The sequence below is a fragment of the Gossypium raimondii genome, chromosome 5 (assembly GCF_025698545.1).
Source record: "Gossypium raimondii isolate GPD5lz chromosome 5, ASM2569854v1, whole genome shotgun sequence".
In the NCBI taxonomy this organism is placed as follows: Eukaryota; Viridiplantae; Streptophyta; class Magnoliopsida; order Malvales; family Malvaceae; genus Gossypium; species Gossypium raimondii.
Genome location: NC_068569.1, coordinates 10,585,469 through 10,603,713, shown reverse-complemented (window position 1 = coordinate 10,603,713; position 18,245 = coordinate 10,585,469). Strand labels below are relative to the sequence as shown.

Below are 18,245 nucleotides of genomic sequence, written 5' to 3'. Positions count from 1 at the left end.
TCAACCCAAAATTGTTTATTATTTTTTAGGTAAAACACATTTACTCTCATATAGAATCAACAATATTTACTTCTCTATATCATATATCTATGTATTGTTTATTTACTTCTTTCCATTTTAATTGCAATATAATGAAATTTTAATTACATATTAAATCAAATATATTTGAACTTTTCATTAAATATATATCCGAGTATTTCAAATTTATGTTTAATTCAATTATTTTATTAAAGTTGAGTTGAAATCGTTAAATTAGTTTATATAAAATTAATTGATTACCATTATTATTAAAGATAGAGTGAAAAAGAAATTGATGAAACATGCAAAAGATAAAACAAAAAGAAATAAAATCATTTCAAAGTTATTATGTATACGGTCCTTTTGTTTACTAAAATCATATTTTTTTAATTTCAAATTTAAAAACTATAATATAGTAGCAATGATATTAATTAGTGAGATTTAAATTGTATATTTAATAAAACTTACTAATGTAATTCATCTATTAAATATTTTTATTTAATAAAATATGATTAATATGTTTTATATAAAATTTTAACATTTTACGGAAATAATATATCAACTAAATTTATTGATTTTATTTCACTTAATAATAGAATTAATTTTACTAAAATTTAGGACAATAGACTATTATGAAGAACTAATTTAATAAATAATACACTTTATGGTTATTGTTATCGATAAAAATAGTGTAATATAAAGTAAATTATTATTATAAAGGATAACTATTATAAAAAGATTATACAATCAAACTAAAATTAATAAAATATAATAATAATTATTATAAAATTTTAACTAAATTGATGTTAGAGATTAATAAGACATTAATTTAATTGAAAATAATTAAAATACCACATCCATTAGTAAAAGAAAAATGTGGAATTTATGTTTTTATATAAATTTTAAAATTTTGTATATAAGTTTTAACAATTATGTAGTAATTTTCATTACTCTTTCTCTTTTTACTGTAAAATTATCAAAAAATATCATTTTACAAGTTAATAAATATTAATGGAAGATATTTTTATTTTTACATTTTTAATATAAAATCTAATAATATAGATCACAACTTAAATAATATTTTTATATCTAACTTTACCATTTCAATTAAAATTATATATTTTATATTTGATAAATTTGTTCATAAATATATTGGGCCATCATTTAATCAAAATTACATGCCATCTTCAAATGTAATCACCACCGTTTGATTGTTCATTTGTATGAACAAATCTTATCCCACGGTTAAAAAGATTCCTATGATGCCAATGTGCGTACAGTTACCAAAATAGTTCATATATTTTATTTCTTAATATAATTTTCATATCTTTCCTCTCACAAGCTTCAACCAAAAACGCCAAGGAAATAAAAGGGTACGTTTTCTTATTTTTATTTTTATTTGATGATCCAAACTGAAGCCTTTCTTTCAGCGTTTTTCTTCTCAAAGGCTCTCTTCTTCACTATTAATCTCATTATCTCTCGCTCTTTTCACTCTCATACATTTTGCCAAATAAAAAAAAAAGCCCGTAAAAATCTTTGACCAAAAATGGATAAAAAGTGAACATGCACACGGAAATCTTTCAAGAAAAGCCCAGAAAAACTGAAATTTATTTAAGGAAAGTGAGAAAGGAACCAAAAAGTAATCTTCAAATCAGAATAAGAGAAAAATAATTTTCCCCAGATCTTTTTTATTCTTTTGGTTGTTTAAACTGCGTTTGTCTTTCACTACACTTAGATCCTTTTTCGTTCATAAACCCCTTCAAGCTTAGGTTTTTAATCTCTCTTCTACGACTTTCTTTTATGGGTTCATCTTTGTTTTTTTTTTTTCAGGATTTTAAGTTGCATGTGGGATTAAGTTTTTTGTTCTTATTTCTAATTATTTTTGTTTTTTTAATTCAGGGTTTCGAGGGCGTATACATTTGTTCAAGCAATCGATTATTTTGGCTGTTTTAGAGTATAGGGTCTGCTTCAAAACGGAATTTAAGGATTGAATTTGAAAGATCGGATTTTTTTTGTACCATTTATTTTCTTTGGAGGATTTTGCTGGAGGGGGTTTCTGATGGGGAGCCCCGATGAGCCCAACATAAAGGGCATTGATGCGTCGGTGGGTGGCTTGGTTTGGGTCCGACGCAGGAACGGTTCTTGGTGGCCGGGTCGGATTATGGGCCTTGACGAGCTCTCCGAGGGTTGTTTGGTTTCTCCAAGATCCGGTACCCCTGTTAAGCTTCTTGGTCGTGAAGATGCAAGCGTGTGAGCCCCCTTTTTTTTTAATCTCTTAATAACTTTTTAGATTTCATTTGAAGAGGTTTAATAGCTTGCATTACTATTGATGATTCTTTGTAGTAGTTTTCTTATATTCAAGCTTATTTGTTTAGTAGTTTTGATAGTTTTGTCATTTTTATATTGCTTAATCAATAATATGCTGAAAAAAGGGGAAACATTTCACACACACAAATATATATTTATATATATGGTTCCATTTTGAGGAGAAGATTGCAAGCTTGTCGTTACGGCCCATATCTTGCACTTTTATGTTGGTATCTATGGTTTTGGTGGTAACATAGGGTAGAAAGTGGAGTATACATGGTTTTGGTGCATTAAGCTTGATGTTTGTGCTTTTAGAGAACCATTTAACTCATGAGGTACTGTCTTTTGAATAAAATCTTGTGTGTCTCCTTTTTTTACTAGTCAAAACTTTAGCTTTTGGTGACTTGAGACAGTTTTTATCATTTAGCATTGCTGATTTTATGTTAGGCTGGTGTGAATTTTACTCTCTAATAGCCATTTATAAATGTTGTAGCTAATAGGCATTGGTTCTCTGAAGATAAATTTCTTAATCAGTTCAGTAATTGAGTGTTTGTTCTGTCACACAGTAGTAGAGGTTGTAACCATAACTTGTCACAATTGTGGTTTTGAATATATGACTGTTTTTTTCCTTTCTAGATAATGACAAATTAATTAGGTTGAGGGCTTTACCTTTATATCCCCATCATATTTCTTTAGACCTTGTTCAATGCTGTATGATTTATGAGTAAAGCACTGCTGGTGCTGCATTTTCTTCTTCCAATTTCTAAATGATTGAATCCTCCTTCCATTAAATAAAAGATTTCTTCACAAAGATTCATCTTTGGAGACTACAATATGTTGCTCAAATGATCATCACCAAGTAGAAAGAGATTACTGTGCTTGGAGCTAGTTTTATTACTTATTTTTTACTATATTTCTTTCTTTTTTGGTTTTAGGGACTGGTATAATCTTGAAAAGTCCAAGAGGGTGAAGGCCTTCCGTTGTGGAGAATATAATGAATGTATTGAGAAAGCAAAGGCTTCAGCAGCAAATTCTAGCAAGAAAGCAGTGAAATATGCTCGAAGAGAAGATGCTATTCTTCACGCTCTAGAGATTGAGAGTTCACGTTTAGGGAAGGATCATCCAGGTTATTTCTCTAGAAAAGATAATTCTGGTGCTGACCAGGGTAGTTTGGCCAGAGAATCACCGACAACCATGTCACATTCTGGGAAAGAAAATGAGGATACGTCTGATGAAATGAGTGAATCTGAGGATAACTCAGATTCAGCTCCAGAATTATCACAGTCTGGCATATCCTTTGAAGAGCCTAATCACATTAATGGTACTAAGGGGCACTCTAAGCTGATCAAGAGAAGAAAAACCCCGAATGATTCTGAGGATGATGGATCTGAAAGAATCAAGCGCATGAGAGGACTTGAGGATCTAGGTATGGGTGTAGGACCAAAAAGAAAATCACAGGCTGCAGGGGCACCCGAGCTAGTTCAACAAGATAATGGTTCATTCTACGGACCAAATTCTGGAAATTGCTTGTCTAATGGAGGTCCAATGAATGGTAGCAGAAATCATTCATCATCACTGAAAAGAAAGAGATCTCAAGTGGCAAATGTTCATGAATTCCTGAAAAGGAAAAACCGTCGCCGACCATTAACCAAGGTTTTGGAGAGTACAGCTGTTGTGTCAGTTCCAGTTTGTGATGAAATTCCAAGCTCAAGTGGTTCACCCCTTAGGGGACTTTCTGACAGCAAGGTTTCTGGAATTGATTCTAATGAATCACCCAAAAGTGCACCTGCAGCAATTAACAACGACAACAACAATAGTAACAACTCAGATAGTACTGGAGTTTCATGCGAGAATGGCATCTCCTTAAATGCTGCTGAACATGCTGCTGATGCTGATGTTGATGCATCTTTAACTAATAATAAGACAAAAGAGAGAGAAATTTCCAGCACACCGGGGTTAGCTGAGAATGAATCTTCTAGCAGGCTATTTGATGTGCCATTTGTTGGAGAAGATAAACCATCTGCAGGTATTCTTGAATTAAACATTTATAAACTGTAGCATTTCTAATTAGGACTGCATCATTCTTGTGTGCATAAACATAATCTTCTGCTTTCATTAACTGTGCTTGTATTAAGTGGGATTTTATTTATGCTTCTTTTGTTTTATTTTTTTTTGGGGGGTGGGGTGTGGTGTTGTTGCAGCTGATGGGTAATTTAGGTTGTTGTTGATTGTCTTGTTAAATAATTCACCATGTTCATCATATGTTTCAGAATATTGGTTTTGTCTTCATGATTATTTCTCAAATCCATGGATTTTTTAGATGTCTAGTTAATAGTGAATCTGAAATTCTTAAAATAATTTTGGATTTAACAAATTCAAATTTTTATACTTTTCAAACCTTTTTTATATTGAATTCAAACTAATTTGTGCATAATGTATGCACTTCATTCTTACCATCTATATAAGAAATGAAATCCAAATCAAAATTTTTAAATTCATGTTCCCAAACGGAGCATTAAGATATTCTCTCTGCATTTAGCTTTTATTGTGGCTTGTGGTGAGTTATGAGTTACTCTGGTCTTAATAAATAATAAGATTTATATATTCTATCTTTGAGAACTAGATAACTCATTTCTTGTGTTTGCATGATTTTGTCTATTAATATGCATACTACATGGACACGGACACATGTTTATTTTTGGTTGTGGTGATCATTTGGGGGCCAACTGTTTTGCCAACAGGTCTAGTCAGGTTTGTTCACCAACCAAACTATAGCTCGAATCCATCTTGTTAGACTCTTTAGGGCTTCTAAATAGCCATAACTAATCAACTGCAGGCAATCTTTAGTGATCTGATGACTTGAGGACAGCTGCGCTGCCCTGGCATGACATGAAGTTGATGCTTTAAGAAACAATGAAGGATGAGTATCCAGACTAGAAGCAGCTAACTCTATCCATATGTGATTTCAGAAATACTAATGCATATATATTTTTTCTAGTAACAACTTGTTCTGATACTGAGGGTGTTGGTTAACTAGCAAATTGGACCAATCAGCAGTAGCCTGTTGTATGACTAACTGTGCTGAGGATTAGATGCCATGGATACGAATGTAAACTGTTGCTTCTGTTTACTGATATCATTGGAGATTAGCTGACTTAATCTTCTTTGGGTTTGAGGATAGATTGACATGCAATGTATTTTGTATCCATGAGAATTCTGTAAGTTGGTAACAGGATTGGAAGTTTAACGCATTGATTTTTATGCTCTCACTCTATCAAAGGGGGATGAATTTTAGAACTGCATCGGCATTAAGGGCATAATTTGGACCAATAACTTGAATGATCCTGCTAGTTCTTTTTGAACCACTATTTGCCTGAAGACTAAGTTGAAATAGAGTAAAGATATGAGATTCTCTTTTTTTCTAAAGAACTCTTTTCCTTATTTTATCATGCACCTTTTCTACTGGAATTTGTTTCTTTTTCAACCAATTTAATTTGATATGCCCGATTGCTTCTGCATGGACTATGTTGCTATTTTTCATCATCATCATCATCTTGCCTATTATTTCAATCTAAGCACATGGTTAATTCTGGTAATATTTCATTTTATGGATTTTTCTTGCAAAAGTTCCAGTTTGTGGTATAACTAGATGCATGCATGCTCTTCCAGCACTACTCTCTTTTATTTTTGCAGCTGTAGAAATTTTGAGCTTTTCCTACTGCTACTGATTAATCATTTGTTTCTGACAGATTTCTCTCCAATATTTGTATCTTGTTCATCTGAGATGCCTGAAGTTGGTGATTTGGGGAAGCAGGCTGAAATTGAGGGACGTAATGAGTCTGTCTGTACCAGATCAGTGGATGTTTATACAACTAGTATTAGCCAGAGGATAGAGAAAGGAACTGCAGAGTGGCAGTTGAAAGGAAAGAGGAAATCTAGACAAATAAGTAAAAATCAAATACACGACTCAAGAAAATATCTAATCGCAGATGATGAACCAAATGCTTCTGTGGCAGGTATAGAGCGTTTGAATGGATTGTCTCAGGGTTCCTATCAAAAAGTTGATTGCAATGGTGGTGGTGGTGGATCAGTTGCTCCATACACTTGCAGCTTGCAATCCAAGTCCAAGTCAGCTGTTCAAGTGCAGCTTGATGGTTTGCAGGACTTGAAGTCTATGCCCCAGGAGCCTCGTGTGAGAGGGGAAATAGCAGAAGCAAAAATACTACCTGATGATTTGCTGAGCCCTCAAAGGTCACTTCCATACCGTCAGTCTCGTTATACTGTTCACTCCAGATATCAGATGACGGATTTTCCAGGAAAACCTTATTCTGTGGATTCATCACTATACAATGTTAAGATTGAGGTGAAAGCTAAGTACCGGCCACAGCATGTTCCATTAGTTTCCCTCATGAGTAAGCTGAATGGAAAAGCCATAATTGGTCACCCTCTAATGGTTAAAGTTTTGAGTGATGATCACTATGGCAATCTGACTTGTGAAGCCTCTATTAAGGGCACGGAAAAGTCTGAAATTGGTCATTTAGTAAAGAGAAAGTCAGGAGGTGGACGAGTTCCTAGAAAGCATATGAAACTGCAATCACATTTCCCGCCACGTAAATCAACAAAAGCAAAGAAATCTGGACTATTGTCTAAGAAGACTCGGAAGCTGTCTTCATTGACTGGTCAGAAGATAGGTGTAGGTGACAGGAAACCGGTAACAGGGAAGCCCAAGGGTCCTGTAATAGCTTGTGTTCCTATAAAGTTAGTATTCAGTAGGATAAATGAAGCAGTTAACGGCTCAGCACGGCTAACACACCGGCCTTTAACATCTCGCAATCCATGAGTAGGTGGTGATCCATCGTGTTGTGAAAGTGGTGGCTGATTCATTTTAAAACTATTGCTGCAGCTTGCTTGCATTCATTCTCTCCACAGGTAAAACAGACCCCGTTGTACAATTGAAAAATTGCATTGAATTTGTTGTAGAAAAAGGAAAACTGGTAGGAGTATGAATGAAGGACGATAAAGATCAAGAAGGCTTTCCTGGCTTTGTATATATGAAAAATGTAACATGAGTTTGGGTGTAAAGGAGGTAATATCCATGACCTGATATTGGTTTGTTTTTTTCCTTTAATTTTAATTCATAAATTTCAGGTTGATTAGGGGCCTACTAACCTAAAATTTTGTTTGTGCTACTTGTTTTTTTTTTGCATCTGGGACTTTGTTAATTTATTCCTACTTCCCTTTCTGAACTTTGCTTAATATTATAGTTTTCGGTTAACATACTAAAAAAGCTTTTAAATTAGTATATTTTGTTAATGCAAGCTTTTATACACTTCTTTTTTAAAAAAATTATCATTTGATTTTAATTGAAAGCATAAAACTTTTGAGGAGAAAATTTAATCCTCAAAATATAAACAAATTTCATGTTAAATTACTAAATACTAATGCAATAGAAGTAATTTTGGTTTCAATTAAAATTAAATACTCTATTTAATATATAAAAAAGGATTATTTAATTAAGAAAAAATTAAGGTTTACTTGGCTTTTAGCTTCACTCCAATTACTTTGCACTCCGCTAATATCTAATTTTTAAATATTATATTTTTAGGTCTTAAACTTCCTTAATTTTTATTTTTCTAAAATATGAATTGATAAATAAAAGAAACAAAATTATTTTAGTAATAAAAAGAATAGATACAAAGAACAAATAAAAGATTGAAATGATTAAAACATTGAATTCACTAGAAAATTAGATTAAAAGTGTTTTGCAATAAAAATTTAAGAAGAAAATAGAATATATATATATATATACTAGGTACTATCACCATAAGTTTTTTATAACTCACTGACAAATTTTAAAGAGTTAAAAAAGTAGTGAGTGAGTCTAAAAATTCTCAAATCTGATGAGTAATTGGGCTACAAAAAGCCCAGAAACAAACCTAAAAAGGAACTGTAAAAACCCTAGAGTCTGTAGGCCATATATATCTGTTAAATTTGCTAGTTTCAGTCTGCCGCTTCCGTCCTCTTATTATATATAAACCCTAAGGTTCTCGTTTTTTCTCTTAGCTCAATACAGATATTTGGTCTGTTTGGAGGATTTTAATCTTACTGAGTGCATCTGTTGCAGTTAGGTGCAGGGAAAAGAGCGATGGCGGCGGTTCCTGGACAGTTGATTTGGGAGGTAGTGAAGAAGAACAATTGCTTTTTGGTGAGGCAGTTTGGAAGAGGAACTGCTAGCCTTCAGTTCAGCAAAGAGCCCAACAATCTCTACAACCTCCACTCCTACAAACACTCTGGTATTCTTTTGATCCAAAAGTTTCATTTTTTTACTATTATTTTTCATTTGAGGATATTTGATCTGAAGTTTTATTTTCTGTTTCATTTCTTTTTCGTTTCTTTAGAAGTGAGGTAGAAATGGTATTTTCTGCATGTGCAGTAGCAGCTTATTTATATATGAATTCGTAGTTATCGAGGAAACGTGAAGGGAAATATTGGGTATTTCTTAGAATTGGATCTGGTTTCTTGAAAAATTGAATGGATTTTACTTTAATCTGAGTAAATTCTAGGATTTTCTGGGGAATCCTAATTGATTTAGAACTCTAACGAAATGTAGAATAAAATTATTATTTTTATCTTCCGAATGGTCAGAATCGGAGAAGATATAATTTATGACTAACAATCTATGATGTTTGTCTAATATATTGTATTTAATCCCCTCCGTTTCTCATGTTCTGCACATTTTTGTACGTTTTGTTTTTTAATTGAGTTACTCTGTAATTTTAGGGTTGGCAAACAAGAAAACAGTCACCATTCAAAGTGGGGGCAAAGACCAGTCTGTGCTGCTAGCAACCACCAAGACTAAGAAGCAGAACAAGCCTTCGGCCTTGCTTCACAACTCCCTCATGAAAAAGGAGTTCCCCAGGATGGCCAAGGCGGTCAAAAACCAGGTAAATAGTTAGTGTTTTCTGAAACTCATTTCTCTACTCTTTTATTGGGTTTGCTATTGGTAATTTGCTAATGATGAGGTTGTCTTGTGTGTGGAAAGAAATTGTTTGTCTAAGATCATGTTGGAAGCCTTTTTTATTTTTGCTTTTTCTATTTAATGTGTAGTCTATGAACTAGTAAAATTTGTTGGATTTCTTTGTTAAATAATGAATTGTCTGTCTAAAGGTGTAGTTATTTCCTGGAAGATCTTGCAGTGATGAAGCAATAACATGTAAGAAGGATCTATTTGTTGGGTTCTTCTATGAAATTTACTTGTTACGCTTGGCTTCTGAGCATTGAATGTTATAAAATGTCATTTCAATGCTTATGTTGCTAGCTTTGGGCAATAATGTGTATATTTATGCTGAATTTTAGTGTGTGATCTTGCCAAGTGTGCACTGTTTTTGTGCCGTTATTACCATAGATTTTCAATGATATTCTGAGATTTTGTTAACGTATCTTTCTATGATATACAGATATTCAGATAATCTAGTTTTAGGTGCTTTTCTAGTCGGCTTTTATAATTAAGTTGCTTCTCCAACATTTCAGGTGACAGACAACTACTACAGGCCAGATTTAACAAAAGCAGCCCTTGCAAGGTTGAGTGCTGTGCACAGGAGTCTAAAGGTAGCCAAGTCTGGTGTCAAGAAGAGGAACAGGCAAGCATTGAAGGTTCGTGGCAGGAAGTGAGCTAGACCTTTCAGGTTGTATGAGCTCTGCTATTTTCATTGCCCCAGACATTTTTTTACCCCTTTTTTGAATTTGTCTTATTTTTCATGGTTTGAACTGAGTTGTTGAATTTTATATCTAGATAGATTTTGAAACAACAGAGATTTGGAGCTATTTACCCTTTATTTTGCCCCTGATATTGAGACATTTGCTTCTGCCATCGCAATTTTGTAGCCAACTATTATCACCTTTCCAAGATAATCCTGCAGCAGTGGAACTTTGTAAGTTTCTGTTGATTCTGAAGTATATAACAAAAGGATGAGCCATAATAACTGGGATAAAATATATAATTTCAGATGTCGATTTTATTGTTTAGACTTTTCTTTCTTGAAATTAGTCAGATTATTTTAAGGTGGAGATTGAAAAGGGCTGACCCCAAAACCAGAAAGTAGAATGCTAATGTCAGGATCAAGTGAAACAAAGAACGAAAATAAAGAAGCAGGGCAAGGAATTTCTCGAAACCAAAACAATCATGAATTGATTGATTAATCGAAACTTGAACATTCATCATTGATCTTTCGTAGCCAATCCTTTAATACAAAAAACATACATAACATGTAAAACAACTTGCTGAAGAAAGTATAAAGTATTCCAGAATGTAGTCTTGGTGCAGCTATAATATGGAAATAAGTACAATGTGAAAAATAATATAAGCATGAATGTATTAAAATATTTAGGTTATATGCAAAGAGCATAAATAAAGTAGTATCTTATTTTTTTCAGCAGTACCTTCTATTTGCATACCGGGATTGTTTTGTTGTAGCAAAAATACAATCTGACTCGGGTTCTCAGCAAAGATAATTGTGTTTGATTGGGATATTTAGGACTGGTAGGTGACCGTAAAGAATATTTTCAGAAAGCATTGGTTAGTATAATGGCAGATTCCAAACAAAGTTAGTTGAAGCATTCATGATTATTAAAATTAAGAGAAAAAAAAGGGGGGGGGGGGAATCCATAAAAGTGCAAGTTTTAATTTACATTTTTACAGGTTAAATTTTGTTAAATTTAGAAAAGGTACCCTCAACAACCTTTAAATTGCATTTGTTGGATATTTGACTTCTCAATTATGTATAGAGTCGTTGGTATCAATTGGATTAAGTAATATAACTACTAATCAAAGTGATTTGGTGACCAAGCCTACCATATAATTATTCCCAATGTACAGAAAATTCCATTTAAACCCATAGTTATCAGGAAACCCATTTTATTAAGAATTAGTAACCATTAATCTGCAATCAAAATTTCAAAACTAGTACTGCATAAATTAATCAAACTAGGCTTAAGTTGAAAATTTTTTATGAAAATGTCATTGTGTTTTTTTTTGGTTGGTTAAACATAAAATATTTTCTAATCATATAGGATGATTTACTGTTTCATTAATGTTAAAATGTTCACTAGACTCAACACGTTTAAATAGATGGACCAAAGTTTTATAGGAATCTGGCTGCAAGAAAGTTGAAAAGTCTAGTCAATTGTGCAATGCCGTGTTACTTATCAAAGTTTAATACCCCATACTTGTATATATAAATTGTTTTACTTTTCAGTTTTAGGAATCATTTGCAACCTTCTTTGTCGGCCCCAATAGGACGTAGATAACCATGTCTGTGAAGAGAATAGTTGGCTTGGACAATGGCGACGTTGGTAGTAGTAGCAGTAACACGAAGCGGGGAAGCTTTAACCGATGTTTCTCCTTCATGGAGGTTTCAATGGAACCTGCAGTATCATCATTAGACGAGCTAGATTCCAATAAGTTCAAGGCTGAGATCAAGCGATGGGCTAAGGCTGTTGTGCGATATGCTCGTCAAGTCAGCGGCCGTTTAGGGAGAAGCTCCAGGAAAAGTGATCGATATGGGAGTTCTCGAAGCTCCTTATCTCATGCGGCTTGAAGGACTGGATGCTTTATTGATGCATGGAGATAATTGAGGGTTTTTTCCTGGTTGGAACTTGGAAATTCATCATCCATTCAAGGCTGAAAACTGTAAATCTGAGTCCTGAGATTGTGAGAATTGGGTGATGATTATCCAACAAAAGATAGGATCAGAATCAATGGCTGATTGTATGAAGTTTTCGATTTGTAGGGTTTTTCAGAAGGAATTACTGCCAGTGACTTCTGCTTGCATTGTATATAGTTTTCTTTTGATTGTTAAAGATTCATTTTTATTTTTTCTGAAACATTTTGTTAAAACCCTGAAGTAGAATTTTTAGAATTGCATGGTACTGTCGTCACTGATATTCATCGCAATTAATCACGTCCACAATCAGAATAAACGTGAAAATATGTTTGTTTAATATAGCAATCTAAATTCCTGCAAAGAAGCCAACAACCTCTAAAAATATCTGAGTTCAATCTCAAGTAATTTCATTCTACTCCCCAATTATAAAAAACTAATAATAATAATAATCCCTACTACCATCGAGAGGAAGATGTAAAAGAAGAAAGATGATTATAGATATCCTTGGTGGTATTGGTATGTACTACTTTGCTAGTTTGACTTTAGATACCGTCTATAATTTGTAGACACCATCATACACTACACCAATATAGGCTTTTACGGCGGTTTTAGCGGCGTTTAGATGAAAAACGCCGCTAAAGTTAGATCATTAGCGGCGCAAAACGAAAAACGCCGCTGAAAATAAGAATTAGCGGCGTTTTTCGGGAAGCGCCGCAAAAACCAAAGCCCAACGACATCGTTTCCGTGTTTTTGGGGATTTAGCGACGTTTTTAATCAAGCGCCACTAATAATCCTAAGCCAAACGGTGTTGTTTCCGTAGTTTTTGGGATTTAGCGGCGTTTTTGGGGAAGCGCCGCTAAAAAACCTAAGCCAAATGGTGTCATTTTCTCAGCTTTCGTGGAATTAGCGGCGCTTTGACGATAGCGCCGCTAATGTTTAGGGCTTTAGCGGCATTTTTAGAGAAGCGCCGCAAAAAACATATGTCCAACGGCACCGTTTTCAGATCTTTCGAGGCCTTAGCGGCGTTTTTAGTGAAGCGCCGCTATTGCTTGGGGGTGCCCAACGGCACCGTTTTCTTAACTTTCAGTGGCGTTAGCAGCGTTTTCTAGTAAAGCGCCGCTAATGCTTACTTTAGCGGCATTTTTCGGGAAGCGCCGCAATAAAACTAAGCCGAACGGTGCCGTTTTCGGAGCTTTTTGGGGATTTAATTAGCGGCGTTTTTTGGGAAGCGCCGCTAATGCTCAGGGGTTTAAAATATTTTAAAATATTCGTTAAAAATGGAAAAATTAAAATACTATTATTTAAAATAATTTTAAAGTTTTTTGGATGCATTACTAATTTTTTTAGATTATATATTAAATAATTTCTTATATAATCGTAAAAGAGATAGTATTAATTTTAAAATATTGAATTAATTATCTCTATAGTATACGGTTTAGAGTTTAAGGAGTAGTCTTGGGTATGTATTTAGGGTTTGGGATTTAAAGTTTAGGGGTTAGGTGTTATGCTTTAGGGGTTAGGGGTTAAGGGATTTAGGGGTTACGGTTAGGGTTTCAACGCATCAAAGTGTTGAGCAAAATCCATCGTTTTATTTTGGTTTTAGGGTCTAAAATTTAAGATTTAATGTCAATGGTTTAGGGTTTAGGGTTTATGGTATACTGTTTATTAATTTGGGTTAAGTGTTTATGTGTTAGAGATTGAGTTTGGGGTTTAAGGTTTGAGTTTAGGGTTTTAGCTAGGGTTTAGTTTGAAAATTGAAGAACATTTGGATTTTACTCGGATTCATGCCATTTTGTACTACAGCCATATATATAATATAATATATAAAATATATGTCTTGTACTACACTAACACTGGCCACACGAATTCCCAAAAATATGGTTTAGGTTTATGATTTAGGGTTTACAGTTTAGAGTTTAGGGTTTTAGGTTTGGCGTTTAGGATTTAAGATTTAAAGTTAACCTTAAATATTGACGGTCGGATTTTGGGGTTTGGTTTGTTGGGTTTAGGGGTTAGATTTTTAGAATATAAATGTAAATAAGATAAATATAAAATATTAATTCAAAAAATATATATATCAAAATGGGTTAAATCCCAAAAGCATACATGAAGAACAGTTTAATGTTCAATTGTATACATGAACTTTAGTTTAATCTAAATATTGTAAAATATTAACACAATTATTGATATATTAATTAACATCATTTTTCATTTATATATTGCATACATAAATATTTATATTTATTCAATATAAAAATATATTGATGAAAATTTTTTTTTAGAACATGAATTTATCTTTTTAAAATGCATTATTCTCCCAATTTTTATTAATTAATAATTTCATTTTATAAATTTTGTTTTAATTTTGGATCAAATTGAATTCAATCTTGGAGGAAGGCATTAGCGGCACTTCAGAAAAAACGCCGCTAAAGGTCATATATTACCGGCTTTTTGTGAAGAAGCGCCGCAAATTTCCTTTAACTGTAACAAAGACGGTGCCGTTTTGTTGTTTTCTTTTAGTGGCGCATTTAAAAAACACCGCTAAAAGTGATATATTACCGGCGTTTTACGAAGAAACGCCACAAATTGCCTTTAACTGTGACAAAGACGGTGCTGTTTTGTTGTTTTCTTTTAGTGGCGCATTATAAAAACGCCACAAATATTTATTACGAGTTGAGGAAACGGCGTCGTTTCCTATTTTTATTAGTGGCGCTTTAGCTAAAGCGCCGCAAAAATGTTTAATGTTATCTTATAACAGTGCCGTTTTGTCCTTGTTATTAGTGGCGCATTTGAAAATCGCCGCAAAAGGTGATATATTATCGGCGTTTTACGAAGAAACGCCACAAATTTCCTTTAATCGTAACGAAGACGGTGCCGTTTTGTTGTTTTCTTTTAGTGGCGCATTTTAAAAACGCCACAAATATTTATTACGAGCTGAGGAAACGGAGCCATTTCCTATTTTTATTAGTGGCGCTTTAGCTGAAGCGCCGCAAAAATGTTTAATGTTATCTTATGACGATGCCGTTTTGTCTGTGTTATTAGTGGCGTTTTTACTCTAAGCGCCACAAGTTTTACTCTAAAATGTGTTAAACGACTGCGTTTGTACTGATATTAGTGACGCTTATTGTAAGTTACCGCAAATGATTTCAATTTCATAGAAAACGCCATCGTTTTTTCCCCATACATTTTACCAAACTTAGAGCCCCAATCATGACTTATCCCCAAAATCCCATTCTCCCCAAATCCCTAAATTTCCCTAATCCAGATTTCCCAAAGCCTACCTCTTTAACGTTGTTGTTTCCTCCGCAGATCACCGTCTCCTCCGTGGGTCTCCTCTCGCCCATACATTTAACCAAACTTAAACCCCAACTATTGTGACTTATCCCCAAAATCTATTTCTCCCGAAATATTGAGAAATTTCCCTAATCCACATTTCCCCAAACCCGACCTCTTGCAACGTTGTTGTTTCTCCGGTGCATCACCGTCTCCCTCCGTCGGTCTCCTCTCGCCGCAACAATTGGTAAGTTTTCTCAACATGATTCTTCTCGCTGCAAAATAACCGTCTGTACTTGCTTCTTGTTCTTCCCCCCCAATTACGATATTTTAAATTGTTGTAATTTAATTTAATTACTTTTAAAGTGTGCATTATGTAATGAGATAAGCTATGTATCCGTAAAAATGATTTTGCATCCGTAAAAATGATTTTGCATTTAGATTTTGCATCCGTAAAAAATGATTTTGCATTTAGATTTTGCATTTGGAAGAAAGGGGTAGCTTGTAAGTGGGAAGCACGATTGAAGGCGAATTGGCCACCATCGCAGAGCCTATAGGAAGCCAATCCGATTTTTAATTTTAGTGAAAAGAAAAATTTGATATGAACTGGATGTTGCTCCCCGGATGTGTTTTATGTATATTATTATAATGCATTGTTCTAATCAAATCATAATGAGACTTTTTCGGTCTAAAATTTGAACACACCAATCACTCCGCTCATGCGGCACACCAAACAATTATTAAAAATGAAAAGTACCGCATCAGGACATGTGTTAAGCAGTTGAAAATAAAAGGATTTGAAGTCAAGTTAGCAAGAAAACTTGGTGTCTGGCTTTTCACATGTTTGCATTTTGAAAACCATTTGAGTTTAGTGTTGTTAAAATTTAGTCAGAATAAGCTTAGAATTAGGTTGGACAGAAAGCAATGGAATGGAGCTATTTTGACCAATTTATTTATATTTCTAGGTGAAAGCCCATCAAATATTGAAAACTTGACCACTTTCGAAGCTGCGGTTAGATTCTAATAACAAGTTATCAGGTATAATATCAATTTTCTGCTTTTTGTTCTTACATTATGCAATATCGTTTTTCATAACTTGCATAATTTGAGCATCATTTTATGATAAATTTGAGCTTTGCTTTATGATAAAAGTTGCAAATTGAGGGGATGTGGTTTTTAAAAAAACATGAAGCTTTAGGCAAATGGTTGTTAAAAAAATACGGCCTACTGTTAAAAAAAAAGATGAGCCTTGTTTGTTGATAGCAGTAGCCATTGCTAGTGGTTCATTGTAAAATATGAGTGTTTTGAACATTGTTATGTAATGACACAATTTAGCTTATAGGTAATGGCTTATTTTAAGAGAACCCAAATGGACTGTCACGTATTATCAAATTGCTGTCATTCTTGTTGAGTTTTGTGAATAAAGTTTTTGTTACCAAAATGTGTAAAATTTGGTAAAATTATTTCTGTTTTTAAATCAAATCAGCCCATGCCTTGAGCTCGTAACTTACATATTTAGTAGGAAAATGAATTCCACAATAAATTACATCTTTTGGTCCAAAATGTTTAGATTTGGGTTTTGCATCCTTTTGAATACTTAGAAGTACTCAAATTTGAAAATAATTGTATCCAAATATATTACTAAACTTTGTTCTATTTTGAAATTACTAAACTTTTTGAAATTAAATACTTTAGCACAAAATGCGATTAATTGTTGTTAAATGAGAGATGAAAAGCTGACACGAGACTTTTTTATTGATCTAATACATATCTCTAATCTCTAACAATGATAACAAATTTAACCGTCTTAAATTTCTACAAAATTGGGACAACAATCTCTTACATTAAAAAGTTTAAGGCATGCTTCAATTCTAACTGCATAGAGTATGACCTGCAGAACTTTTAATATGCACAATATATGAAAATTCAATCTCGATTATAAGGTACATATCTCTAATATAATATTATTGTATTCAAAATTTCGCATGTATTCGTATATTTTGAATGATAAATAAAGTTTGAGATCTCGTTCGCGCAACCGAAGAACACAACATCGAGATATCAATAAGTTGTTTACAGAATCCTTTTATGAATGGTTAAGCCAAACGGTATGTAGTTGGACCTTTCGCTTACAAATTATAATGCTTTCTCATAACATTTTTAATTACTTAGTTTACTTTCCATTCAATAGGTTTGGAATGGGAAGAGCGTAAACGACGAAGTTAAATGGCTCTCCCAAGGTCCAAATCGAGTGGTTAAAAGATATAGTGCGTTCCTCATCAACGGATTCAGATTTCATACAAAATATCGCGAGAGGTTGAGGAGAACGCAAAATTGTGGAATAGTTGTTAATTCTGCAATTACAAGTTATGCTAGCGCTAGGGACAATAATCCTGTCGAGGGAAATGTGGAATATTTCGGACAGCTTACTAACATAATTGAGTTGGATTACTACGGCAAATGGAAAGTTGTCTTATTTCGAGGTGATTGAGCCGATGTTAATACAGCTCGTGGAATCAAGCAAGATCAATTTGGTTTTACAATGGTGAACTTTGACCGATTGATTCACACAGGACAACAACTGATAGATGAGCCGTATGTATTCTCAAGTCAAGTCAAACAAGTTTTTTACTCAAAAGATCCAACTGATGAGGGTTCGTACGTTGTACTCCGTAACATCCCTAGAGACTTGTTTGACATGGGCAGTGGAAGTAGAGATAACATCGACGACATATCAGAAACTTTGCCATTTCCAGAACAAAACTTAAACGATAATATCCCTAGTACTAGTGCACAATTTCAATGGGTTCGTCAGGATACGGATGAAGATATTTACGAATAATGATGTAGTAAGATTTTACGATTGTTTAATTATATGTAACTTACATTATTATTAAATCTTGGTCTTATTATATATTTCAACTATTTTATATGTACTGTTATTGTTGTAATTAGTTATTAAGTTTAATTACATTTTATGTGTAT

The 18,245-nt window shown here is 33.4% G+C and overlaps 2 protein-coding genes and 1 non-coding gene across 5 annotated transcripts; all 3 read left to right on the top strand.

The window, feature by feature from the left end:
• Positions 1-1,289: 1,289 nt before the first annotated feature.
• LOC105768525 (uncharacterized protein At1g51745) lies at positions 1,290-7,500 on the top strand. Of its 3 annotated transcripts, none has more exons than XM_012588483.2 (4): positions 1,290-1,391; positions 1,918-2,268; positions 3,261-4,351; positions 6,075-7,500. In XM_012588483.2, exons 2-4 carry the CDS (start codon positions 2,078-2,080, stop codon positions 7,163-7,165), a joined length of 2,373 nt encoding a protein of 790 aa, XP_012443937.1. In that variant the 5' UTR covers positions 1,290-1,391; positions 1,918-2,077; the 3' UTR covers positions 7,166-7,500. The 3 variants fall into 3 exon arrangements, with proteins under 3 accessions (XP_012443937.1, XP_012443939.1, XP_012443938.1); XM_012588485.2 differs by lacking the exon at positions 1,290-1,391 and adding an exon at positions 1,431-1,657; XM_012588484.2 differs by lacking the exon at positions 1,290-1,391 and adding an exon at positions 1,431-1,787.
• Positions 7,501-8,217: 717 nt separating this feature from the next.
• LOC105768528 (60S ribosomal protein L28-1) lies at positions 8,218-10,195 on the top strand. The gene is made up of 4 exons (XM_012588486.2): positions 8,218-8,368; positions 8,450-8,618; positions 9,106-9,269; positions 9,856-10,195. Exons 2-4 carry the CDS (start codon positions 8,471-8,473, stop codon positions 9,994-9,996), a joined length of 453 nt encoding a protein of 150 aa, XP_012443940.2. The 5' UTR covers positions 8,218-8,368; positions 8,450-8,470; the 3' UTR covers positions 9,997-10,195.
• Positions 9,515-9,604, top strand: LOC128041478 (small nucleolar RNA R24). Its single transcript, XR_008196498.1, has one exon. It is a non-coding gene; the product is annotated as a small nucleolar RNA R24 (small nucleolar RNA).
• Positions 10,196-18,245: the final 8,050 nt, after the last annotated feature.